General features: G+C 39.7%; 1 protein-coding gene across 2 annotated transcripts in view; it reads right to left on the reverse strand.

The window, feature by feature from the left end:
* The window catches only part of ramp1 (receptor activity modifying protein 1), a 78631-nt gene that overhangs the window by 24982 nt on the left and 25713 nt on the right, over positions 1–27936 (reverse strand). Inside the window, exon 2 of one of the 2 annotated variants that reach the window (XM_085385396.1) lies at positions 8864–9002. In XM_085385396.1, the coding sequence (XP_085241522.1) occupies positions 8864–9002 (139 nt within the window). The remainder of the gene's footprint in view (positions 1–8863; positions 9003–27936) is intronic. The other variant, XM_085385398.1, reaches the window with a different exon arrangement.

Genomic DNA, 27936 nt, shown 5'->3' on the forward strand with positions numbered 1-27936 from the left:
ATATTTGGTTTGCTAATGTCGCTCAGTCCCAACTAAACATAGCACCATATAGTATGGAACTAGCTCAGTAATGTCTGCTACTCAAAGCAAAACCAGATGAGTGGGTAAAACAATGACTTCTGGTGTAGACAGGAGGATACATTTTTCTTCTTTAAAAACTTACACAGCAGTTTGGCTTAAAGTGCCAAGTTACATTTAAGCCTTCAGGCTAGTCTTAACGCGATGATAAGTGTCTGTTTTGGCTGAAAATACAGTTTAACTGTGACAGTGAGCCACACGGATAATGAATTGTGGGCTGTGTAAGCAGTGACGTTCAAGAGTTTACCGGCCTCCCTAAAACCAAACCTTCATCATGCTTTACTTGACAAGGCCTGGAGGCTACATGGTGATTCCTTGATTCCTAGCTGAAGGAAATGAAAGCACTCAGAAATTATATGGTACTTGCAGATGGATTCATAGATGCGCAGTTTAAAAAAACAAGGGTGAGCTCAAAGACGGCCCTTCATATGTTGATTTAGATTAAGAGATAAAAACAGACTGCAGACGACAGATTAATACTTAATACTGCAGGTTGATCATAAACAACATGTTCTGTGTTTTCTACACAGAAAAGAAATATGCTAATCTGTCCTCCTCGTGTAACAGCATGGGCGCATACTTTGTCTTACATTTCAGCAAGCTCGTAAACAAACACATGGTGTCTGCCTCAGGTTGTGATTAATTAACCCTCCCTGCTCAGCTGTCACTCAAAACCATTTACTGTTCTCGCACTTAGACGCTTAGAGGATAAACACACTCGTATTTTTTAATTTACCGCCAAAAGGCCTTTAAACGGTTCCTTCATTTGGTTTTGGACTGAGAAAAATGAACAGCTAATCCTGAGAGGGATGCTTGCATTCAACAACCAGCATTCTAGAAAACCTGTTATGGCACTCAGATGTCATTTATAAAAAAACGATTACAGTGTTTATACTGAGAAAGTGTGATGTGGATAGACATATACAGCTTCTAACAACACAATCTTGTTGTTAGTGTCTTTATTGCTGTAGTTACATTTCTTATATTGTTGTGAAATTTCCAAAAGGACAAATAAACGTAAATTGCTTAAACTGTGTTGTAAAATCACTCTGGTCTTTGGATTAAAACACTTCTGTCATGCCTGCTGAGAAGATCAATGCCAAGTTATAGATGTTTAATAAAGAGTCGTCTGCCTTGTGACATTAAACAGTTCTTCTGTTTTCACTTGAGTAATTTATAACAATCCTATTATCATCGTAGTAACACGTCATTCTGATTAAATTGTTTAGGACGTGACAGACCAAACTCCACTAAATGGCTCTTTGGTGTGAAATACACAGAGTATAATCTGCAGCTTACAGTCCAGCCTTTACAGGTGAAGACCTCGTAGCTGCACATCTCCTCTGTGTAGGCAGTGACCGCTGTCATGTGTATTATTAAGGGGTCTGTGGTACTCTGACAGAGGCTCCGGGGCTCTAACAGCTATGAGAACTTTAGCGAGAGCTTTCACAGCTGAATGAGATGGAAGTGAAATATGAAAAATAACAGAATAAACCTTCGTGGCTCAGACTGGGCAGCAGTGTGGGATAATTGGAGCACATCTGGCTTTAAAGAGTTATCAGAGCAAACACTTACAAGTAGTGTGAGCTGCTTTCTCGTAGAGCATCTGTGAACAGCTGTTTTAGTTCTCCCGCCAGGAAGTGAAATACTCACCACTTGCATGTTGGATCATCGTGACCTTAAACTGGAGTTTAATTTTAGGGAGGAAGAAAAAGTTGCAGGAAGCAAAGTCTGGCAATTGAAAGATAAAGTTGTGACTAACATAAGCTGCCCTCGTGCGACAGCATGAGCTACAGTCCAGGTGGCTGATACAGCACAACTGTGCGACCCTGAGGGGACGAATCCACTGTGCATACTGTCATGAATGTGGGAAAAACAATGAAGAGGCTCCAAGTTATAATCTCAATTTCATGCAACATCTTTATTACTGCACACTGCAGACCTCCTCCTGTAAAAACAGCTGTTTGGTCTCTGGATGAAAGCCAGAGATCCAGCTCTCATCGCCAGTGACGATCCTCAGCATCAGTGTTTTGATCCGTGGTGAAATTACAGATGCTGACATGTAGGTGGTCAGGATGAGACTTCCATGGAGGGGTCTAAAAATAGCAGCTCTGCTGGAAGCAGTTCCGTGGCACACCGAGAGATGACCTCAAAGAGGCGAAATTTGAATCAGATATGGCTCTCAGTTTTTACAGATGCTGAGCCTTTTGATCGCAGCTCATATGATGGGACTGCTGTAAGTGTTTTCTGTTGAGACACAACAAGCAGCTCCAGCAGGGCCACAGGCTGAATAATTATAAAATGCTGTCATAGCTTTAATTTGATTTTTGTGCAAGGATTAATGAGAGAAAGAACAATGACATATGTAGTTTCATTTATCAGAGCACTCCAAATAATAATCAGAACGATTTGCTTTTTTTTTGCAGTTGTTTATAGCATTTAGAGAATCTTTTAGTGTCTAAATTTTTAAAGTGGTGTCATCAAAGTGTTTGAAAATGGAAAAAACTGAACATGGATGGTGACACGTTATCATTCGTGTCTTCCGCTGGTTGTCTGTCTTCCCATCAGCCTCCCATCTGCAATCGTGGACGTGTCATTTTTTTCCATCTGCTAAGTGTCTCATTCATACCTGAGTGCTGGCAGGCCAAATGATTCATTTCATCAGCATTCTGCTTTTCAGTTTGCCACAAAACCACCATGACAGCGACATGCAGCAGGGCATCACGTAGCACAATAAGTTGATTAGTTTCAATTAAAGATCCCACTGCTGATAAACTGGCGGTGCCGCTGACACTTCCTCTAGTTGTGGGGACATTAAAAACGCATTGTTGTTTTTGCATCTTCCTGTTGTCGTTCTGGATGTACAAATAAGCATCGGCGTCTTTTCCTCTGCCTCTGAGGAACCAGGTTGCCTACTTTCCTTTTCCAATTCTTTGCTCTGTTTTATGCAAGCTGTAATTCTTTGGGGGCAAAGAGGCGTTACAGTTTTTTTGTTTGTGTTTTTAACTTTCAGCAGTGATGAGATGATTGTGTTCTTTTTCCTGTCCTCGCGCAGCGATGCTGAAAGTGTCTAAACAAGCTCGACAGCGGATGTTAAATGGACTCACTGAGCCACACGTCCTGCACTTAACATTTAAACGTCATTACCGTGCACAGGCTCGACGCTCACATTTGACCTCGTGAATTTCACTCGTGAAACTTTAGCTATAGATTCGATTAAACACGGTGAGCAGATCCAAATTATGAGGCAACATTTAAACTGCTGCACATGAATGCAGCATAGTCAAAAATTAGCACAGGCCCTGACGTACGCTGTGAGAGATTAGACAACTCTAGCAAAATAAATCAATTATCAGAGTGTTGCAGAACAAATGTCTGCACAGTGAAAGAAAGAGAGTGTGTGCACGCTGGGGGCTATGCTAAGCTACACTGAGCACAGCAATGCATCAACGTGTCACGATTAGCTGACTAACCCAAGAAACACAGCAGATGGATGGTAGGAAGAAAAAGAATATTAATGATGCTAAACATTAACAGCATTAATTCAAAAACTGTAAAATATTTACGATTTGCCAGCATGTAGATAAAACTTGTAGTTTTATCTCTAGTACACGGGAAAATCTCTTGAAATGCATGCAGAAGGTTTATCTGAACGCTACGATGCTGGAGGGGAAAAAAAAAGTAAAGGTCACATCATGCGAGCGCCTCAGATATTTCAATTATCTCGTTCTTTCTTGCAAAGGCTGCAAAAGCATTTTCTTGCTGATTGGCTCTGTGGCAGTGTTGTTATCGTCACTCTCACAGAATCAAACTGGCTCCTGTGGAAAATACGCTTATTTAAGCACACCTCCCTAAAAAGTCTTGTGTCAGGAGGTCATCTTATTTAAAATGATCACACGGTGACGGCTGCATCTCACACACTGCAGACCGATCAGGAATGCAAAGATGTGACTGGATTTTCTGCTGATGAGCTTTACAGCAGCTCGGTGATTAGTGCCGTCACCTGCGAGTCAAACTCATATCGGTGCAATGGATCGTGCAATGCACCTGTTTCCTCCACCAGCCTCAAAATGTCTCTAATTTATGGTGTGTTATTGAGCAATGATGCGGTATCTGCGCAGGGCGTCACTCTGGACGAGATGGGGGACGTTACAGCACACTCTCTCGACAGGGGAACAAAGTGCTGTGACGCAAAAATAGCTGCACGAGGGACTCGGGGACACCAAATGTATTTGAGATGTTACTTAACCAAAAGAGGACGTGCAATATAGCATTAGCAACTTTGCAGAGGGAAATAATACAGCAGAGGGGGAAAGGGATGATAGGGAGCAACGGAAAACACATTAAAATATGGAGCAGAAGGGATTGTGGAAGAAGCAGGGGAATGAAGGAAATAGAAAAACATTTGACTGTAGTTATGAGGGATAAAAAAAAAAAAAAAAAAAAAAAAGAAGCTGTTCCCCTTTCCAGCAGATGAAAGAGGAGATAGCTGTAAAGATAAAAGATGAAATACTGTATTTAATTAAATTTATGCCGTAATGCAGAAATAGATGGGCATGCAAAGTCAGTTAGGCGGCCTTTGAGCCTTTTTTTTCCTGTGCGAAAGCTTCAGACATCTAATAGAAGTATTGTGAGGAAAATACGCAGAGGCATTTAATAATGTATGCTGCAGTGAACATAAGGACAGTGTTAAGTATTCGATGCGGTGGGAGCCGCGTATAAACCCCGGCTGATGTGATAGTTGTGACAGCAGGAGACAGAAGTGAGACAAGATAGCTGAGGAACGTTACTACTTTTAATAGCTGAGGCACACTGAGTGGTAGGAAGGAGCCCCATGCAACTGCCCCCCCACACACACACACACACACACACACACACACAAAATGTCATTGGAACTGAATTAGAACTCTCCAGAGGAATCTTTGCCCGAACGCAGCACTTCCTCGAAGGGGAGCGACTGTCCTGATATTTGACCTTTCTTACTCAGCTGGACCGTTTTTGACATTTCGGTCCGTCATTCCCTTTTTTTTTTCTTCTTTTTCCTTTTCCCGCTTCCTGTTTTGTTTCAGACCAAAAAATATATATAAATTATGGAGAAATTAAATACTACATACATTTGATAAAACCTTTTTTTATTTGGGATTTACAAAGTTGTCCAGTATTTGTACACAAGCGTCGATGAACTGATAAACTGCACGTGTGGAAGTAACCTTTGAAGTGTATTTCTTGTAGAGCAGCAAGATGAGGATGTTTAAATGAGCTCAGATAGTCTACTAAACACATCATGGTTCTCGAGTATGTGGAACAAGGTCTACAGATTAAAGAAATAAGGTTATTTTTTAACTTAAATGCTGACATGATATAACACATAAATCATTACTGGCAAATAAACCCTGCGTTTACCCTTGAAGGAAAAGTTATGCACATTTAATCACAACAGAGCAAACCTTTTGAAAAACAGAAGAAAAGTTTGATAATTACATGCTTTTTATCTGGTTTTTAAGTCTCCCTGAGATCTTTGATAATGCACGCACTTAAACCCTATGGTTTAATGACTTCTACATCCAGATAAATTTGACCAAATTTATTGCTAGGACCTTGGAAAGCAGTGATATCACTAAAAAGACCCTGCAGAAGGGTTAAACTAACATTTATCTGAATATATAAACATACAGCACTGCATAAAAGTCACCACGCATTTCTCTAAACTTTGCTAGAAAAGTGGCCAATAGGTGCAGCGATTTATTGAAACATTTGCAAACACATGGAATATAAGGTCAGTAAATATTTGCTGTGACCACTTTTATTGTCAAGTGTTCCTCTGACTGTGAGGTGTCCACACTTGAAAAAGACCAGACTTTGAATTTCACTCAACTTTATTTAGACCAACTAGTTTGATAGCTGGTAGGTAGCAGCAGGTAAAAAACCTTTCAACACAAAAATAAAGAACATTTCATTAACCATTCAGATAAATTACACAGAAGACAGATGAAATAACAAAATACACTTCAGTAAAGCCATTTACCATGTGGTTAACTGTGTTAATTTAACTGTGGTTCTTAAATAAATATACACAATGTGTCTTCTTTGCATTTAACACTTTTTTATAAACAATTGTATTTTAAAGTATACATTTTAGAGTTCAAACATTTTAATAGACTTTAACTAAGGATTTTCTTTACAAAGAATTATTTTCTTTAAATCAAAACCAAACATTTATTCACTAGTTTTACGATCCACCCAAGGATTTGGGGTAACTATTTTTAATATTAATTAACATAAATATGTGGGAACACTAACTGCACAAACAATTTATTCAAACTTAAACATTCATTTTTGTCAATATAATTAAACTTAAATGCAGCAACTATTTCCCTAAGCGTAAAACATTTGCACAACTGAGCTTCCATAGTCCCAGATATATCTGCAAAAGCAAAATGTGAACTCAAGAGCTTACCGATAGCCTGTCTTGTTCAAAGTCTTCCTCACAGTGGAAAAGTGCTTTGTTTGCCGTCCTCTCAGTATGTTGCACCCGGGTCAAATGACTGCTGCATGCATTTAAAGGTTTACTCGGCACGCCCACCCTTGATTGCTCTAATGTGGCTCACCTGGCAGGGCGGCGCACACCAGGCCGTGCTTAGTTGTTGATTGCACCCAAGGTCTAATCAGCGGCCATGGGTAAGCAGCAGCACCGAACAGGTAGAGGGCAGGAGGAGGAAAAGAGGAATAACAGCCACACCTACTAGGTCAGCGCGACACCTCCCACTCGATCTTTGCTCAGCACTGTCTGGAAAGATCGCACTCAGGTGGGCTGGTCCCTCGCTTGATCTTCCACCGGTAAAAGGACCACAAGACGCCGGATGTCCCGATGTAAGGTGGTGCCCAGCTCAGGACTTGTGGTAGCAGGTTTTGGACTCTTGATCGCAATGCTGGAACTTGGAGTGACCCTCACATGCACATCTCGAACGATCCCTTTAGAATCAGGATTCACGCTGATGACTTTTGCGAGTCTGAACTGCCCTCTAAGGGCATTTTGGTCGCAGAGCCAAACTATGTCTCCAACAGCAATGTTTCTCTCTGCAGTATGCCATTTACTGCGGATGAACAGGTTTGGTCCAGCGAGTTGGCTCCAGGACCTCCAGAAGTTGTTGACTATGGTTTGTATTTCCTTCAGCCTTTTGAAAGGATAATTTGTGAAGTCAACAGTTTTGAAGTCCCCACTTTGTGTGGCTCGACCAAGCAACAGATTATTCGGCGTGATGTAGTCAATGCGATCTTCTCGGCTCTGAAATCTGGCATCAATGGGTCTCTCATTTGCAAGGTTGGCGGCTAGCTGGAGTGCTGTCAGAAACTCACTAAAGGTAAGAGCCTCTGTATTGCCGAGAGTATGGAGGGCTCTCTTGGTAACTCTGACAGCAGCTTCGGCGGCCCCATTTCGGTGTGGTGAGTCAGCGGGAAGAATCTTCCATGCCCAGATGGTCTCATTTTTGGCAGAGTATTCTTCAAGCGACTCCTTGTTTTGTCGTCTCAGGTAAGCATACATTTCTTCCAAGACAGGTTTGGCGCTGACCTACTAGGTCAGCGCGACATTTATACTTTTTATATGTCCAAAACTCCTTCACAAATCCTGGAGAACTATTACTCAAGACCATCAGAAGAAAGTCTGGATCCTTGGAAGCAAAATCTAATGAAATGAGGGATTTTTCAAGACGTTTGCACAGTACTGAACATGTTCCTGGATGTGTTTAGTTTATTATTTTAATAAAAAACTACTTACAGCGTCCTGGCACAGTCTTCTCACTACATGTCGTGCAAGTGCAAATGAAAATGCAGCATCAGACACGTACTCAAATGTTATTCGAGATCTAATTGTTTGAAAAGTTTTTCCGTTGTTAAACTAAATTCTATTTCTAAGATGCCAGATCTCAGCAATTACTCAGTGTTATCGCAGGTACAGACGGATGAAGGTATGAAAATAGAGTTTATTTGTGCAAAGTAAGGTCAGACCTGATGTGGAGACAGCTGACCGTTTTAAATACAAACATGTTCTTAAAACACAGTCAGGTGGGAGGTGTGTGTGTGTGTGTGTGTGTGTGTGTGTGTGTGTGTGTGTGTGTGTGTGTGTGGGGGGGGGGTATTTATGTGATTACTTAATTGTAATTTATGTTCTCAAATTGTAAAAGCAAATCTGAAAAGCTGTGACGATGCTGCCGTTTTTTGCAGCGAGCACAAAGATAATATTTGCTCACGCACAAAAAGATCTGTGTTTATGCCAGAGGCGTGCTGCTTTTGTTCAGACTGTTTCTCTGAATCCCTTCTACCCCCCTTTTTCCAACTCACTGTCTTTCTCTGTAGTCTCTCACTCAGTACATAATCAGCCTTTGGACTCTAACCAAAGCTGAAAAAAATGCAACAGCTCAAGTGAGGGATGAACAAATATACAGATTTTTTATGTAACACTGTATCGCTGCCTTATTGTTTCGATTAAAAAAAAAAAACACAGGAGGATTATTAATTTAAAAAAATCATGTGTTTTGTGTGGTGATAACAGAATGAAACCAAGGCTTTTTGGAAGACATCACAGTGACAATTTAAGCATTTTTATTGCTCTAAGTGCATAAAACCTAACAAAAAAAGGATGAAATTGCTTTTTAATGCCTCACCAAAATGTCACCATGTCCTGTTCGTGTTAGTGTGAATATAAAACAGATTTCATTCATGTCTGGCTGCTTCTCTCTCTCTCTTTGTGTGCATGTGTGCATGAGACTGTGATTATCCCACTCACTCGACTGTGTCCTCCCAGTTACACCAGTGTCTCTGATCCAGCTCTTGCATGTCCAGTCTGAACTTGCCCAGGCAGAAATCCTCAATAGCGTATTCGTAGTGAGGTCCGCAGCCCAGCGCTGACACACACTGAGACGCTGCTGAGAGAAAGGGGAGGGAAGAAAAGGGAAGGACGGCGTTAGAATAATGAAGGAAAGTGGGCTGAATGTAAGTTGGATCGCAGCACAATGCATAATTCAGTGCAGGGCTAACAACTTTTTCCAACTTTTAAAAAGTGTAATGCAAAGAGCTCTGGCCGCAGCGGGATGACGGCAGAGGGCAACACTCAAGAGAGTGTCTGTAACTGCTGCCACCTTTTGTGGATCAATGCAAACTGATCCATTTCCCCATCTGTTGAAGATGACAGTCTGCTGACACAGTGTAAGCTTTATCACTGCCGTACAAGACCTCCAAAACCACAAACAGACAGATGAGAGACAGACGAGACAAACTGAACACCAACGTTTCCGGTAAATTCTTGGTGGACATGAGGGAGAGTGCTCCAGATGCTGAGAGGGACACTTTGACATATTAACAGAAGGACTGTGTGACAAATGATGTAACGCAGGTAAGAAAGTATGTGATGGCAAAGATGTTTGGTAACACCCATTCAAGATACAGTAGTATCGGTTAAAAACGACATGTCGTAAAAGAATAATGCGAGAAGACTGCAGCTGTGGTAAGCTCCACATAAAAGCTCTGGGCTTAAGGAAATTGGTAATTTCTCTGCATTCAGAGTATCAGTGCTTTTACACCTCACTAGTTAACTTTTCAACCTTTGTTTATTTCCCTGCCCGTGTGGGTGTAAATGCTCAGATTATTCAGCCAAATTACTCAGAAACAAACAGGGTGAAGAGTCACAAGGTCAAATATAAAACCTCTCCTGCAGTGACACGCTGCATTTCAGAAACGTTAGGCTGAAAATGCAAATGAGATGCTAAATATCAGCATTTTCACAGATTTGTAAATTTTTGTTATGCAAGAGTAAAAAAAAGAGTTTCAATTTGTTGCAACGTTGTTGCAACGTTGAAGCCCCAGCTTTTTATTTTTTTATCAGTCACAACAGAGACGAATAAAACTGGAAGGTTTGTTGAATGTAAGTATTAGGAATTAAAAACAGACTTTAGAGTTCGGGCGTAAAAGTAATTATGTATCGACCAATGAAGGCCATTAAAGGTAAAAAATGTAGAACCGACAATAAATCGATAACTACATTAATTTATAATATTATATTTTTAAGGTGTTCTTCTTACATATCTGACAGCTTCAGCTTTCTTTTTTCATCACAGTCATAAACTTGACAACTTGAACTCTTTCTGACCAGTGTTGTAATAGTAATTAGTTACTTATTACTGATTACTTCTAAAAGAAAGTTATCGTTGCTTTACTGATTTTCAAAAGCAGTTAGTTACTTTATTACTTAGTTGCTTTTTAAAAACATGACACACAACCTCAAGACATTTCAGGCCAATTCTAATTTTTTCAGCATAACCCATCATATAAAGTTGAATCAAAACTTGTTTTATTAGTTTTAATCTTTTAACTTTAAGCATCAAGCAAATTCTGCAAATTTTCCAGCAAACTTTCAAACAGATGCAAGTAAAACACAGCAAAAATAAATAAAATCAAAGGCTCAGCAGCACTGAGTCCTGTCACTCTTAAATCTATTTCCACCTGTTTAGCAGGAGTGGGAGGTTTGCCCGGTGCCGCAGCGGTCATGTCAGTGGGGGGATCCGAGGGTTTCTCTGTGAATTTCACATTCCCGTGGCAGCGTGCATGGAGCTTGCTCAGATCTGAAGTTACATTTTTCGTTGTAGAAAGAAGTTTTCTTCCCACGCAGAGTGAACAGGGGACTAATGTTTTTGTAGTAATGTCAGTACTTCTACACATCCGGCTTCCTCCATATTATCTATTGTTGATCTACACACGTCTGTTGCTGCCACGGACGTTGCACGCTCATACGTCATTGTCATGAGACACTCTCACAAACAACATCACGGTTTTCTAACGCAGCGTGCTTATGGGAGAGTAACAGTAATCTAATTATTTGTAATAGTAATCCCTTACTTTACTCGATACTCAAACGCATTACTTTTAACACGTTACTGCCCATCTCTTTTTCTGACACTCTCTACTGATCTTCCAACCTGTATGTGACACCCACATCACTCTAAAGCACATCTTACTCATAATTACTCATAATACTAATTATTAGTGCTCACTCCCCGAAAATAACAAATGCATAATTTAAACACGATAACCTTCTACTTTGACCAGCATATAGAGACGTCTCTTTTTTAAAGGTAGACACTACCAATGAAGTCATGTCTCAGGAAGGAGATTTTCACATTAAAAGGTCTCCCACAAAACTGCACAACTAACTGTTAAAAAAGAGAAAACAATATATATTTCTACAATAAATTCCACGGCGGTATTTTGCTAAAAGGAAATACTGAATTATCACGACACAGAAATCAATCTCTTTCATCATTCTTCCTCTTCCTGTTTCCCTCCAGCGTTTACTCACTCCCTAAGCCTTTTATCACCTTTTGTCTTGTTTTGCGTTCTTATTACAACCGCCTTCATTTCTATTCAGCTGTTTTCCTTTTCCCAGTGAATCTTCTATATTCGTCTCTATTAATCCCTCCTTTGGCAGCTTGCTGAAATCTTATTACTTCTGGAGTCTTCTGGGAGTTTTGTGAAGTGGACAAACCATTTTGTGAATTTTAGTGTACTTATTAGGACTCATTAGTAACAACAATATAGAATTTTGAGATATATGCAAACACTTTTTGATCTTACATCGCTGTGTGCTTCAGAATATCTGAAATTAATAAATGGAAACTATATTAAGGTCAAGTCACAGCTTTAATTTACATCTAGTGTTAAAACATCAGAAAGTATCACAATTAAACACATGATGTTTTTGGGAAGCTGGTTGTTGTTTCGGTGCTAGTTAATGCAAAGGAGAGCCCACAGGTGATTTAGACTGGTGACTGGTTGTATTCTGCTAACACCAGGAGTGAAACTGGTTTATTTGTAAGAGAATAAGTTCCATTTTTTCAAAGCACTCAAACAAACACTGCCACAAAAATGAACAAAAAACATGAAGATGAGCACAAGCCTTGTTGCTTATCTTAAAGAAACACCTTGATGGCAGCACAACAAATCAGGATTGTTCTGTAGGAGAATTCACTGCATGATGCAAACCCCCAGCAACCCACACAAACAAACAGGCCAGTTGTACAGAACGTGTTGTAAAGAGGAACGTTGTGTGTCCTCAGAATATCCTCAAGTGGCAGATCTTTGGGGAAGCATTTGACTCAGCGTTCTCTTAACAAAGTCTCTTTGGAGCGTCTAAAGGTTGGTCACAACAGCGCTGCGAGTCGTCTCAGTATTCACAAATCACACCTTCGCTAATTCAGCTACCCTGGATCCCCATCGAGTTCAGGGTCCACTTTAAGATTCTTTGATTATTTGACTTTTAGAGCTCTGTGTAGCGGTGACAGGCCTGTTGCAACAGAGCCTTTCCCAAAATGTTACTACGGCAGAACAAAAATGTCTTTTTTCAACTATTTCAAGTTCCTTCCATCACAGGAGGAGCTGGGTTGACATGATTTAGTAAGCATCTGCCTCTGTAACGATGTAGGATGCTTTCTGGCTGTCTTTTTCCCAGTATAATATTAGCTCATCATCTGCATGAATGATATGAAGTGAAAATAAAAGAGGCTCAAATAAGAAACCCCTGTACGACTGTTTATCTTTAAAAGCCTTCAAGGTAAAAAGGTCTGATAATGGCAGTAAATACATGCTTTACACAGAGGCGATCTATTCCACAGAATAGCTTCTTCAGAAGAAACTAAGACTTGAGACTTTAATTATTTTCTATCAAAAATGAGCAAGTTTACAAATAAACTTAAAAAGTAAGTCAATTGATTGGTTGATTACTTCTTTGTTGTAACAATACTCTTGGGAATAAATCTTACACTGCTGTAAGGAAAATGCAACTGTGGGTTGCGCGCATGACATTTATTACAACTACACGTGTCAGTGTTTGTCTGTTGGTGCAGAGCAAAGGGACTTTGGGGCACTACACAGTATCATCATGAGGATGGTTTAAAAACAAATCTGTACAAAGTGGAGGAAATATGAGCAAACAGCTTGTGTACATTCACACTAAAAGTCCCGCTGTGAGGAAAGAGGATGAAAAGGCTCACACGACCGGATTCAAAGATGGTGATCAAAGAGTAGGATCAAGTGAACATGTTTGTGAGACAGAAATGGTGTAGAGAGAAGAAACGGAGGCTGAAACAGAGAAATAGAGATTTTTCCATATTTTTTTCTCTATCACATCCTGACAGTAATTCCAACACTTCAAACTGACCAGAACAGAACACAAGCATCAGAATGCAACCATTTCAGTATTTTCTGCACAGAGTTATTGCTAGGTTTATAAAACAAAACCAGTTTGTTATGGTTAAAAATAGATTAAGCACAAATATGCACTGGATCACAAAGTCCTGACTCCCACATGTTGGACTCCCTTATTTTCCACTATGATTAATAAAGGTGGCTCTACTCCCTACTCCCGTTATTAATGATGAATGCTTTTGTTGGCCATAAATTGTGTTTTCCACACTTGCCCAACATCTACATAATTCTTCATGATGCCGTACTGAGGACGGGGTTGCTACTGATTTCCACTGAGGAACTGGCACAACAAGCAAAACTGTGACCATTTACAGTGGCTGCCTTCATTGTTTAAACAAAAGTGAGGTGTGAATCCACACAAGTGCCTGTTGAGGATAACTAGTTTGAGTAAGTGCCCCAAAATGATTCACATCCAAGTGATGGGGAGTTTGAGTGTCTGTAGTAAATATGAAGGGATGAAAGGATGATTTTTGATGATGTTATTGTAGAATCAGGTCTGTGCAGGGAGAAGGGAAAATCATTTTTAATTTACAACACAAAAAATGATCCGTTACATCAGCCATTGGTTGGTTATTGTTTTCATCATAGCTGCCACTGAATTTTGAAACTGAGACAAACTGGACACTCGTGAGCTAAAGATGATGTTCCTTTTCTTCTCTGATGGCAGATGGCCCCGCCCCTCGCTGAGCCTGGTTCTGCTGGAGGTTTCTTCCTGTTTAAAGGAAGAATTTGCTTCTCACTGTCGCCAAGTGCTTGCTCATAGGGGTTCGTCTGATTTTGGGGGTTTTGACGCAACTGTTTTTGTGATTTGGCACCAGTAGCGTTGTATCCTGCAGAGAATGCAGCTTTAAGGGGCTTCTGCATTGGTGTTGTTAGCCTTTTAGCCTTCTCTTACATAAAATGTATGTTTCCACACTCCTCAAACCTTCACCTGAAAGCAAGCGTCTGCAAATACTGAGCACAATAAGCCTCATAGTGCATAAATTGGTTGGTCTCTCTGTTTAAATTTACATCCAGCAATCAGTAGTGGTTGCAAGACCCTAAGACCATGTTCACATGATAAATTCCACAGTGAGTGGGCTAACTGAGCTAACTGATTTGTGAGAAAGCCTAAGAGAAGCAAGAAATTACATACTGATGTGTACTAAATAAATTCTGTATGGATCACAAGTATAGTATGAGGTATTATTTGACCACTACAGCAAAATTAGCCAAATTTGCACACACAGTAAGAAAAGGGCCATATTGCACATTTGTCACATGCAGACTCATTTTCAGCGTAGACCTGTCATGTTTTCGACCCAGTTTTGCTTCATTCTACCAGTTAATTTATCGGGTATTTAAATACAGGAACTGCTGCCAGTATGAGACCTGGGGAGGCAGCAGCACTGTGGCCAAAAACCTTCCATTAGGTTGTCTTCAACCAGAAACAGAGTGGTTGGTAATGTAGCAACAGAAGATATCAGCATTTCCTGGTCGTGTGGAAACTCTACATTTATCTTCCAGTCCAATGGAAAAACAAACTCAACTTGGAATAACATTTATCTGCCTGATCTTTTCTTGGGTAACTTGACAAATAGTTGGACTGAAATATCCCAAAGTGTCTTTGATAAAAAGTTTTTTCTTTAACACGAGATGCCCTGTCCTGTTGCTCTAACATGTACCTCTTCTTGTCAAATCAATTTTATGTTCCAGACACACAGAGCAAAGGCAGAACATGATGAATCTGAAGGAAAGGTCGTGATTGACTGAAGATTTTCCCATTTTCTCCCGCGACCACGTATTGATTTCGAGCTGCAACTAAAAATAATGCCACCTTTAGACTTTCACATCTGCACCTTATCCTCCATCCTCAGACAAGAAGCAGACGCTGGAGACAAATTTATTTCTAGAAATTGATTTTCTGATTGTAAAAAAGTTTTTTCTTCACCGTGTTGACTTGCCCTTCCTTCCTGTAATTTCCTCCTGTTTGATGGAGGTAATTACTTCCTTCAATCATTCCTCTTGTTTAAGGGGAAAAGTTTGTCTCTTCTGAGTTGGGATTATTTAAAGTGAAGCGGCCTGAAATGTCTTTTCCCATGAATTAAGGATGTTGTTATAGGTGCAAGTATGCTGTTGATCTTAATTAGTAAGGGTAACTAATACATAAGAAGATGGCATAGTTTTCCATGTGCATGCCAGTGTCTTTGATCTTTAACACTCCACTATTTCTTCTTTGTCTCTAAGAATCCCATGCTGCCTCAGGAGGCTCTGTTTATGTGTGTTATTATGTGTGCGAGAGAGATAGCATTGAACTATCTATCTATTTATAATCTGTTTTGCGTGCTCATCATCATGCAAGCTAAATAAGTGACTAAATTCAGAAAGACACTAACAACAAGCCTTGCAGCGAGACAAAGGAGCTGCATCTCACAAACTGACTGCTGAAAGAATGTATCTGTTTGTGTTTGTGTTTGCGTGCTTCACAGTTATGATTTTGACCATCAGATTTCCTCAGAGCAGTGAATTTTCACATATGAAATGTTAGTGAATGCCCAAACACACAGGTCCTGACGTCTAGCTTCACAGTTCACAATCTGCTGTTGTTCCATCACACTGCAAAATATTTCAGTGTTTGAAGCTACGCAGAAACAATATGTGAGAATCAAGCAGGAAATTAATGCAACATTAAGGCAGATAGTTTAACACAGAGCAGAACATCAGTGAAAAATTCAGGTACTTCATTCAAAGCAAACACAGAAAGAGGAGTGCAGGAGCAGATGACGATATTCTAGTCAGATGAAGTAAATGTCTAAATATAGATGAAGCCACACTTCAAAACATGTTGTCTGTGGAATTGGACTTTTTTTTTTTTCATTTTTCTGCTCTGACTCATTCCCAGAATGTAAAAGATGTTGAAGCTGTGGAAAATTTCCTTTTTGAAACATCTAATGAATGGGAGAAAGTGGAAGACTAGTTTTTCACTGGGATGTGAAAAATCTCCGTGCAGTGCAAGATGTTTCCAGAACATTACACAGAATCCTCTATGATCCCATTTTAGTTTTAGACACAGTTTGCAAATAGTTTTATAACAAACCACATTAGAAACCATGAACACCAGAAACCACCAGCCACGACAAATAAGCATGAATAAAAATGTAATCTGTAGCATTTTGTTAAGTCAGAGGTTGTTTTCTCATGAATTACTAACATGTTCCTCAGCAGCATCCGGCAGTGGTACACACAGCAGCAGAGCTTGGCAGAGGAAGCAGCTCCTGGGAGTAAAATGCAAATTCAGTGCAATGCTTGATGATGGCTTGATGAAGCAGATTGGGGGCATTTTCAAAAGTTTCAGCTGTGGCCTCTGCAGCAGACAATTTGATCTCCTGTGATTGGAAAGCATGCCTGTGAGCGTGGGAGGCAGACAATACTAGCCCCGCAATACTTCCTTCATCTTATCGCCATCCTGTGAATTTTATTTGTGACAGACCAAAAGTTACTTATGTATCTCTGTGTATTTGTCAGTAATAATGTGACTGTCATCATCAGCCTGTTAGAGCTAATGTTTCTGAAACTTTGTCTCAGGCTACGTCCACACGCATCGTTTTCACTCCGTTTTGGCCTCTCGTCCACACTGAGACGGCGTTTTCCCCAAGGAAAAACGCAGCGTTTTGAAAACGCTCTTGAAAACGCATACATTTGAAGACGGTGCGTTTGTGTTGCAGCGTGGACAGTGAAAACGCAGACTTTCTAAAATGATGACGCATCATGTGATGCAGTCATGTGACCAATTAAAAAAAGATAGCGGAGGACATTATACAGCAGTTGTTTTGTTTGACAGTCCTATTAAAGATTAATATCAGTCTGTACATGCTGCAGAGAGCTTTTCTTCAAACTTATTTAATTCTCACTCACTTTTGCAACTTTGTACTTTTGTGTTACTCGCAGCAACAACTCCACCTCATTGTTAGTCCATTTAAAAAACTCGCTGCATGCTTTTCCTCAACATTCTGCAGCGACGTTTCAAAGAGCCGGAAAGTAAATAAGCAGCAGACAGAAATGAGGCAGGCCGAATCTTCTTGCGTTTCACGCATGCGTAGGACTGGAACGTAAGTGTTTTCGGCTGTTTCAATGTGGACGCACAACTCTCTGAAAACGACTAAAAAAGCGCTAGTGTGGACGCGGAGTGTTTTCAGACGAAAACGCCGTTTTCAAGTCTATCTGGCCTAGTGTGGATGTAGTCTCAGTCACCCCTCAGCTGTTCTGCAAGTTTTAGTAAGTGTTCCCACATGTTTGTGATGCAAATAAGAAACTACAGCTAACTGGAACAGTGCAGGTAAACCTGCGGTGTAAGAAATCAAGAATAATTATGAATTTATGGATTTTTTTTTTTTTTAAATGAACCAAAACCCCAGTTTGGCTGCAGAAGAAATTTCACAACTGTGAAAGTTGAAGCAAATGGATGGATTAAACCAGCTTGTTTCAGACTCTGAATCAACTGAAAAGCTGCACAAAGGCTTGGTATAAGATAAATAATGATTATTTTTTAACTGTTAACCATGCAAAGCTACTATAAGGGTCAGCATTTTGGTTTTACTTCCAAATAATCTGTGCAAAGAACCTCTATATTTGATAGCTCTGTCACTTTATCGTTGCAGTCATCAATATTTTAAGTGACAGACGTGATGAGCACAGCTACAAGGACACAGGTGGTTTAAAGTCCAGCTAAAGCACTTTGTGAATGATGGACTCTTGATACACCGGCTATAGCAGATGTTCTGCAAAAGATTCCTCGAGGACAGAGTTGAGTCACGGATGAAGCCGTTTTCTTCCCGTGTGGAAGTGACAAACAGGCATGAGAGAGGCAGCCAGATGTTTGCTGTCAACAGCCTGAAGACTAATTAGATCGCGAGAGCTGATGTTCACAAATGGACGGGCATTCTTCTCTCTGTCACTCCTGTCTGCTTCCTCCTGTCTCATTTTCATCATTTTCTCAGCGATGATTCATGGAGAAGGAAGTCTTTATCTTTGGCCTCTGTTCAGAATTTTTGTTTTGACCAATGCTGCTTCATAACCCAGCTTAATAACAAAACACCCACTTCTTTGACTTTAAAGCACATTATATTCATGAATCATCTCAGTTCAGGGAGCAGTGGAGGATAAGAAGAAAACAGAAGCCTGTTTCTCTTCCCACCTATCTGACGGCTCAATTTAGATTTTATAAAGTTAACCAGGTTTTATACATATTTTTATAAAAGCACACACATTCAACGGCTCCTGTGCCTTTGTTCTCACTAGGAAAGTTTAGAGAATGTTTCTGGTAGCACAGTTCAGTAAACTTCTAAGAAAAATCAATGCGTGTTCCCTTTTCTGCAGGCAGAAACATGACCAGAACCACAGTGATACAGCAAATGGAAAAGTAATATTAAAATCACAAGCCAGTTTTTAACAGCTTTGAATGCAGGTCTCTGTATGTGGACGGTGAAAAGAATGTTTGCTGAGAGACTAAAATCCCACAGAGACGTCTCACACGTCACTAATTAGTTGTTTTATGGCCACCGTTCTGACATGCACATATTTTAAAAACAACCAGCTTATTTAATTAAGAATCATGTAAAAACATGTGAGCCCTGCTGTATTTGGACATGGAAGTCATGCATACACGGGTAAATGATAAGTAACCGAAAAAAAACCCCAAAACCTATTTAGTCAACAGTGATTGGGTATTAAAAGATGACTGTGACATCACTGATTAGAAAAGCAAAAATTACAAACTTTGTTTGATGTTTTGCAAAGTTTGAAATAGATGCCACTAATATATCTGGTTTTGCTTTGTTTGTTTTAGTCTCTATGTCTCTCAGTTAGTTACTGACCTCATCACAACTATCTGCAGCAATCTGCAATATGTTTGCACTGAAGCAGCAATTATTTCTCCTCCACTTCTTGATTTTTTTTTACTTTGCCTGAAATACAGATAGTTGAACAGAAGTAGGCTAGTTTATGAACATGTACATAAACCCCCCCAAAGACAAACAAACATGTTCCCACAGGCCAAACTTGTGGGGGGAAAAAAATCCCCTTCCCAGTCATTAAATTAGCAGTGTGTGTGACAGATAAAGCATTGTATGGGTGGTGTGATGTTGTTGTATTAATGGCAGCCCATCTATAGCTTTACCACGCTTTCATATTTCCATTAAATGAATATGTGATACATCGTATGAAATTATATATACAACTAAGAAGTCCCACAGCTAAACTTACTTATCTCACCTCTACAACAGAAATACAGAAATGATCTACTTGATAATATGTTATACAGAACCAATGACTTGTGGAGTCCACAGTTTCATTACTGTATTCCTGTGATATAAATTATAGGTCTCAGAGAGCAACAATGAAATATGAAAGCAATTTTCCACACGTTGGCCACAGTGATGTGAAAATTCAAAATGCCAACCCTGAAGGTTGTGCGCTTATGTGCTACGAGGTGTGTAATTTCACCTACCACTTTATGTTCGACAGCTGATCAGCGAGTGCTTTTTGAGACCACACAATAGGGCGACAAAGCCAGCGGAGTACTTACATGTATAAAATTGGCTGTTTACCACAGCTGGATACAAATGATCTGGATGAAGTGAGTCATCGCTGCTTGCTTGTTTTCTGGCGAGCAGTGCGTGAAGTATGTGACGAATTAGCAGAAAGGAACGCCGGTAGCGATACATCAGCCGCCGTCATTACATCTTGTTACGGCCTCGCCTCTAGCCCTGTCACTCACACTCGCGTACACACAAATTAGTCCTTTCCTCCACCTCTCTGTCCTAATCAGACAGCTGGAGACCTCGAGGGTAGGAACTAACATCCTGGAAAGTTCTCAGATAATTGAAGTGAGAGACAGAGAGAACAACAGAGGAATGATTTCCTTCAGAGAAACCTCGAGCGTAGCGCAACGTACACACGACCCCATTCACAATGCAGTGACTTGAGATGACCGTGAAGCTCAACAAGCCCCTCTTTCTCTCCCAGGTACTCTTATCGTTATTATCAACGCTTGAAGCTGCCACAGCAGCAAAGAAAAAAAAAAGAGCTGAAGAATCAGAAAAATAGATGCATACACACAATCTCACCCACTCCCACACCCTCCTACACACTCACACACACAAAGGCTACAAAAGTGGCTTCGTACAAAGTGCTTTCAATTTTCACATCAAACAATTACAGCTTTTCATGAGTGCTTTCAATTTAGGGGTTTAATAAAGGCTCTGGGTTTTTAACCTAAAGAGGCTGAAGTGCTTTTTTGTTTCTACTCTATTGTTAAGTTTGAAGATAATTTAAGAATTTTACGACTGGTTCTACTCATTATTTTGCATCAGTTGTTACATCATTACTTTATTTTATGCATTTTTATGGTTGTTAAAGTTCTTCTTATAGTATTAATCCAACATTTAGATACGACATTAAACCTGAACGTTTGAATTTAGATAAGAAAACTGACGCCACGATCATGGACGATATGTAGCAAACCAGTTAGCTGAGCATAGGAAAACAGAACATTTATGACAAAGAAAAGAATATAAATGACCATTGTCCATTTCCATATTCATATTTAAACTATTTTTCTGCAAAAGAAACAGGAAATCACTGAAGATCTGTTACTGTTAAGCATCACACTCAGCCTCCAGCTCCAGTAAAACACAGCGTGCTTGTGCTTCTCAGTCACTACTCTGTGTAGAGAGCTAACAGGACCCTACCCCGAACTTACTGTCAGAATAAAAATAAACAGCTCAAACACGTCGCCTGAATATTTTATTGGTGTTCTTTTCGGATGTAATAATACGGCATAAACAGGGGAAAACTAGCAGTAATAAATAAATGAAAATAATCAGACAAATGTGCTTGTTATCGTTACACTCGATGTGATTAATGTGATTAGATAACCCCTGCCTGGAGATCTATATGGATTTGTGGTTCATATGAGCGCCGATATAATGAAGTGGATTCAGGCTAAGCTCTCTGCATCACTGTTTTGAACATCATGAAAAGTGGTCAATAAATTAGATTTATTTGTATTTATGCTCCCTCACTGTAAATAATAGTCCCCCATAGATTTATCAAACCATATTAAATGCCCAGCAACAGGCCAGGCAACAAGGCACGGTGATAAATAACTGCATGGTTTCCCTCATAACAACACGATTTGTGAAGGCTAATGAGATTTTTATCACGGGGATTAGGCTTCAGGAATTGTTATCTATCCCATGTAAGAACCGCTTTGATTGCATTTAAAGTAGTCAGGTGTTGAATAAACACTAATGCGTGTACACACACGCACACACTCAGAGAGATGGAGGGAGAAATTGGTTCATATCCCTCTATCAGAGCAGGCCTTGTACGCTGCTTCCATGAAATGCTTATTGATTTTGCATCTTCTGCTTTTATAGATTTTAACAGTCTTGTTAGAGCATGTTCACAGTCTGCAATCAGGCCTACATCTGACTTCTTTGCCTATGATCATTGTCTTCTTTCATTTTGATGTTGAAATGTGTGATTAGCATCCACAGATGTAAAAAGGTGCTTTAAAACTACCAGATAGCTCCTGCCTGGTCCTTTAGACAGGCTCTGTGACCTGCTGGTTCATTTCTCGTGGTATCCGCTCTGGACTTACACTTGCTGTAAGGAAATATATCAGTTCTTCTTTCACGCTGCCAGCTTCAACACACTCTGTTACAAAGGGTTAGTAAGTGGGAAACTATTGGGGTTAAGTATCCATCCCCACACAGTTTTAAACACATTCTTGGTGTAATCGATGTAATGCCGACAGCTGGCTGAGTGCTCTGCCAGGTGTCAGGCTGACACCTTCATGCACACCTTGCAGTGTTGCAATTATTTAAAAGGCGTGCGTGTCCTTGTGTGTGTGTGTGTGTGTGTGTGTGTGTGTGTGTGTGTGTGTGTGTGTGTGTGTGTGTGTGTGTGTGTGTGTGTGTGTGTGTGCATTTGCACATCACATTTAGCTCTGTCAACTTGAGTTCCATTTGTCACCAGCTAGTCATTACAGTGAGCCGGGCTTTCATCACAGATAAAGGGCTGCTCAGACTGGCCAGGCCTCTTCGGTAATAGCGCACAATAAATACTCTACATTAATGAAAAACGGCACACAACAATCAGATGAGCGGATGAATGCTACAGTAACACATTAACAAAAACAAAGGGCAGATAACAGGAAGACATAAGAATAAAGACATATTCTTCTTCCTTGGATCGACTTCTATTTACCAGAGCAGTTATACACAGTGCAGCAGTGCATGAGGGGTGTGGCGATCATTTTAAAGCATCCTGTAAGAGGTGGCTTTAAAATGAGTGGAATTTGGGGAAATTGAGTTTGAATTCATATCATTTTTGCTACATTTTGTATTCTGTGCATTTTATTACTCACAGTTTACTTATCTTAAACAAACAGTAACATATAAAGGGTTCAGGGCTGACAGATCACACTGATAATCATTCTGTACATACGATCATTTTTAATCCTACAACTGTTTATAACTTGCATAGTTCACATTTCTGTATAACTGTATATCTCATATTTCTGTATAGTTTTTTATTTCATATTTATATCCTGTACATAGCTTGTACTCACTACAGCCTGTACATACTTATAGTTATAGAATATTCATAACATACTTCATACCGTGTACATTTTAACATACCATAATAGACCCATTTCTGTAATATACTTACATATCTATATTATTGCTAATATATATTGTAATATATCTATATCATGGCTAAAGCACTTCTGGATTGATGCAAACTGCATTTCGTTGCCCTGTACCTGTGCATGTGCAATGACAATAAAGTTGAATTCTATTCTATTCTATAACATCAAATATGATACCACTGGTGCTCCAGTTACATATATCTGACACATTGCAAAGAAACTGAACTGAATTTAAGGGGAAAAAACTGCAAAAACACTGCAACATTGTAACCTCACTGCAGAGCACGCTGGGAAATATATGCACATAAGCTCACAATGATTGTAAAAACTTTGAGATGAACAATCTGTTTTGTCAGTGAAACTAATGAGCATATAATGAGTCACAGTTGAATATATTTATGAAATGTATTAAAGCTCCGGTTTGCTTGTTTATTTTCATTGAAGCAGTGGCCGCGGCTGATGAGCAACAAGCAGCCACACAAGGACATGTTTATAATGACCAAGGTCTCAGAGCGAGTAAGAGGAGAATCGGGAGTGTTAATCGGTGTTTTGAGCCTCGGGAGGAATCGTGCCACTGAGTATGAGCGAGAGCGAAGACTGCCTCTGATGCGCTCGAGAGGAAACGTTGACAGCAGACACTGATGTGACTGAAAAAACTCAAAAATGAAGCCCCTTTGAGTTACAGGTTAAAGAATAGATTATAGTTTGGGTTTTTGATTGAAAGCTCGGTGTGGCTGAATCTACACAGTGTGCATGTGTGTGCGCGCGTGTGTGTACTGTGGAGTGATTTAGAGAGGCTGTCAAGAGAAAGAGACACAAAAGGAAGCACCAAGAGGCAGAAAGCATTTAACAGCCAACAAACAAAAGAGAGCAGGCTTGTAGTGGATGAATGCAATTATACAACACATCAGAATGACTTTAGAGAGAAAGGTGATAAACACACACACACACACACAGTGAGTGTCAGAGAAGGTTTGATTAGAGGTGAGCAGCTGGTGAAGCCCCGAGGAGGAGATAAAGGCTGTAGCCCTGTCACGATAATTTAGAAGGAGGGGGCAACAAAAGAAATGAGCTTTTCTTTTTTAGCCATCAACACACGTTCATGCTACAGATCTCTGTGCGGTGTGAAGGTGTTGTAGCAGAAAGTTGTTGCAGGCTGTGAGCAACAGCCGCAGTTTTGGTAACCCTAGCCTTTTGTCCTCACATATTCTGGGAGCTGGTGGGTTAGGTTTAGGGCACGGCTTTGAGTGATTTCTCAGCAGGCAAGTCAACTTTGAATTTTCAATTTCAATTTCAATTTTATTTCTATAGCACATTTAAGAGTCACAGGTACAACAAAGTGCTTCACAGACGAGCCATATTTGCAGATTTACAACAAAATAACCTGACTCAGTGTAAAGTCGACCGTGCTTTCTCGCCGTCTAGTCTTGATCGAAACTAAAACTACTGTTTTGTATCATTCTTTAATAGATGAGGACAAAATCACACTGGGCTAAGCAATCAAAACTCTGAAAAGTCTCTCACAACAACAGGTTAATGGTGCTGACACGTCACTGTGACACTGCAGGCAAGTTTAACATGCAACAAAAAGACAGAAATTCACACACCAAACATACTGAAGCATAAAAAACATAAACTGACCCCGTGTGGGTGTCTGTTCACTGATAGTTAGCAATTAAATTAGATGACAATAAAATGTTCTTGTGTTTTAAAACATTAATAAAATGGAGAGCACCAGTGTTCCTCGTCCCGCGAGACGTGCATAAAGCTCCAAACATTTAATAAGCTGATTAATACATCTTTGGACTTCTTAATAAGATCATGTAAATCTCATCATACACCGAGGTGACGGGTCCATAGTCGCATCTGGCTTAGCACACTTTTCCGTACCGATATCTGGATTACCTACGGCATCCCCGATTCCACCTACTGACTCAGTATTCTGGCATTTGTGATGCCAGAACATCAATTTAAAGTTGGAAAACTACCGCAGCTTTGAGTGGATGAAAATAGGTGCAAACGCGCCCAAAGGCATGAGGTTTATTCTTGTCTGTTTTTATCAAAATGTTTATTTTCCCGCTTTGAAATGCAAAGCAGTCGATTTGGGATTTGAGGGATAAACTCGCTCATGGAAAACTGCTATCTTTAGTCTGTAGTTTATAGACTGATTGGATTTTGTTTCTCTTTTTTATGGGGCAGGGGTTTGGTGTTGGCTGTTCACGCTGCATCTGAGCAGTGGCTGCAGATTGCAAAACCAAACCACTCTTCCACTTCAGTGCTGCAGTGGAGGATTTATAAAGTGGGCAAAAGCACAAGTTAAACCACAGAGCTGCTGCTGCTATGTGTGAGTCCTGTCGCGCTATTTTTATTCCATGTTTCGCCTTTGGAAAATATTTCAGGATTATTTCCTCATGTCGATTTAACAGATTAATAGTTGATCACACACAAAAAATTTTATCCAAAATCTTCTACTGATATTAGTCTGATTTGCATTTTAAATAATTCAAAATTTTGCAAAATATATTTTTAAACTATTTTAGTTTTAAAAAAAACCCCATCTGTTTCTGACTGTGTAACCTACCTGAGGTGAATGTGGGTGCTTACAGAGGCTGTAACATGTACAGCTGTAGATTATGTTGCAGTGAAGGCGATGAAGAAACCTCCACAGAATTGTCTGTTCTCCTGCTCTGCCCTTAAACCAAATTGAGGCATAAATCTTCTGCCCTTTGTTGTTTTGTCCAAGTATCTGTTCAACACTGAGACACAGAGGAAAGTAAAGACATTATGTACTTGGAAAGAAACTCGTGCCCAGGGGCCTACGTTTCAGTCTCTCTCTGTTTTTCCTCTCTTTGTTCTTTAAGCTTTGAATTAAGTTCAGTTTTAAGTAAGTAAAAACAGTCCATCCCACACTTAAACATTGATTATTTTCCCTACATATATATAAAACACACACACACACACATATGTATATATATATATATATATATATATATATATATATATATATATATATATATATATATATATATATATATATATAGATAGATATATATAGATATATATATCTATATATATATAGATATACACATATATATAAAGCACACAAAACACAACGCAAATAGGAAATAACTGATTTCCAAAAAGCAGAAGGGAAGTGTTTCTGGGGAGATAATAACCCGATGGACCAGTTGCAGGAACCAAAATATGCTAAGAATTGCGCTGGGAGACACTTAGACGAAGTGGAGGATCTTGAACGAAAGAAAAGATGAGAGGTAAGTGTGTTAGCCTAACTATTAGCCTAAAAATCCATCATCAGTATTATATGAATCATGATAAAACACACATAGCATGTTTTGGTTTCCTGCAACTGGTCCGTCGGGTTATTGTCTCCCCAGAAACACTTCCCTTGTGCTTTTGGAAATCTGTTTTTTCCCATTTCCGTTGTCATTTTTCCTATTTCTGCTGTGTTTTGTGTGCTTTTGCAGCGTTTTTCTTATTGCTGGTGGTTTCTTAAGTTGCAGTCCATTTGGCCTCTCAGGGCCACCGTATAAAAGTGATGTTTTGGCACGCATTGTTGTGGTTAGTATTTGGGGAACAAGTGTGAAGTTAAAGCATTTCAGCCTATGGATTATTTTTACCCCAGCTTAGTAAAAACATGATGCTCTCTGCATTAATTAATCCCTGTCTGAATGCACTGGTGATCCCATCAAGTGATCCAAATCAAACATAGCTACAGTGTTGCAAGTTCCTAAACTGTAACAAGAAGATGGACGTTGCCACTACTACATCACCCGCTGATTTGGGAGCTACATTTCCAACTGTTTTTATGACGACACCAAAAAGGAAGAATAAGGCTACGTCCACACGTACAAGGGTATTTTTGTAAGCTGAGATTTTCCGTTTTCGTTTAAAAAAAACAAAAATCTCGTCCACATGGAAAAACAAAAAACAAAGTCAAACGCTGTCAAGAACATGCCAAAGCAACAGGTGGAAATATAATTGTAACCGTGTAGAAATGTTGGCCAATCAACTCCGCCCTCATATGATACCAAGTAGACAATAAATAACAAATGAAATAAATACAATAACACTGCTGCATTTTTCCTACACTGAACGCAATCATTTACAAAACTGACATCATAAATAAGATTTCAGACTTCAGATTATACATGTTGTAGGGAAAGGATTTGTTGAGGTAATAAATGAAGCGTGATGTAGGGTCTGGCTTCATCGATGGCACCGCTGCATCACTTTTGCCATTTTTGAGCATCTGCGTCACTGCAGACGTGCAGAGACTCTTCCAGACTGCACTATAAACAACCTTTATGTGAACGAGTACAGTCTTGTGTTTGCTTATAGATGAGTTTTTGGAGATCTTTAGCAAATCCATTGAAAAAGTACGCAGTAATATTTGTACACAGTGAGTGAAATGTGGTTTTATTCTCAGTTGTCAGTTTGTCTATAGAGACAGGATTTGTTTGACAGTCTTGTTTCTGGTAATTGCATGATGGTATTGTCATTTATTTATGCCCTTAATAATATCTATCATATGACTACGAGTATGTCTAAACTGCTTCTTTATTTTTATTTTTGCGCATGCTTGTTGCTGTTGCTTCATCTGGTTGGAATCGCAAATTTGCTTTCCTTTAATAAAGTACAGGCAGCAGGGTTTAGCCAAAATATTCAAAGCAAAATATGTAAAGTTAAATAAAACATTGCAGAGTTGTTGTATTTTTCCTCTTCTGTAACCCCATCAGAGAGCTGATACTAAGCCAGTTCTGCTGTTCTGCCCGCAGCAGAACCAGTGAAGGCCACTGCTGCTCCTACAAACAGCTGAGATCTCTTTCTTTTTCAGTGGAAATGATGTGTTTCCACAGTTTCAGTGAAAAAATAATAAAAAATGTAACAAG

This window comes from Rhamphochromis longiceps, linkage group LG16, assembly GCF_057381845.1.
Source record: "Rhamphochromis longiceps isolate RC_006_pf linkage group LG16, R_longiceps_female_GT1.1, whole genome shotgun sequence".
Lineage (NCBI taxonomy): Eukaryota > Metazoa > Chordata > Actinopteri > Cichliformes > Cichlidae > Rhamphochromis > Rhamphochromis longiceps.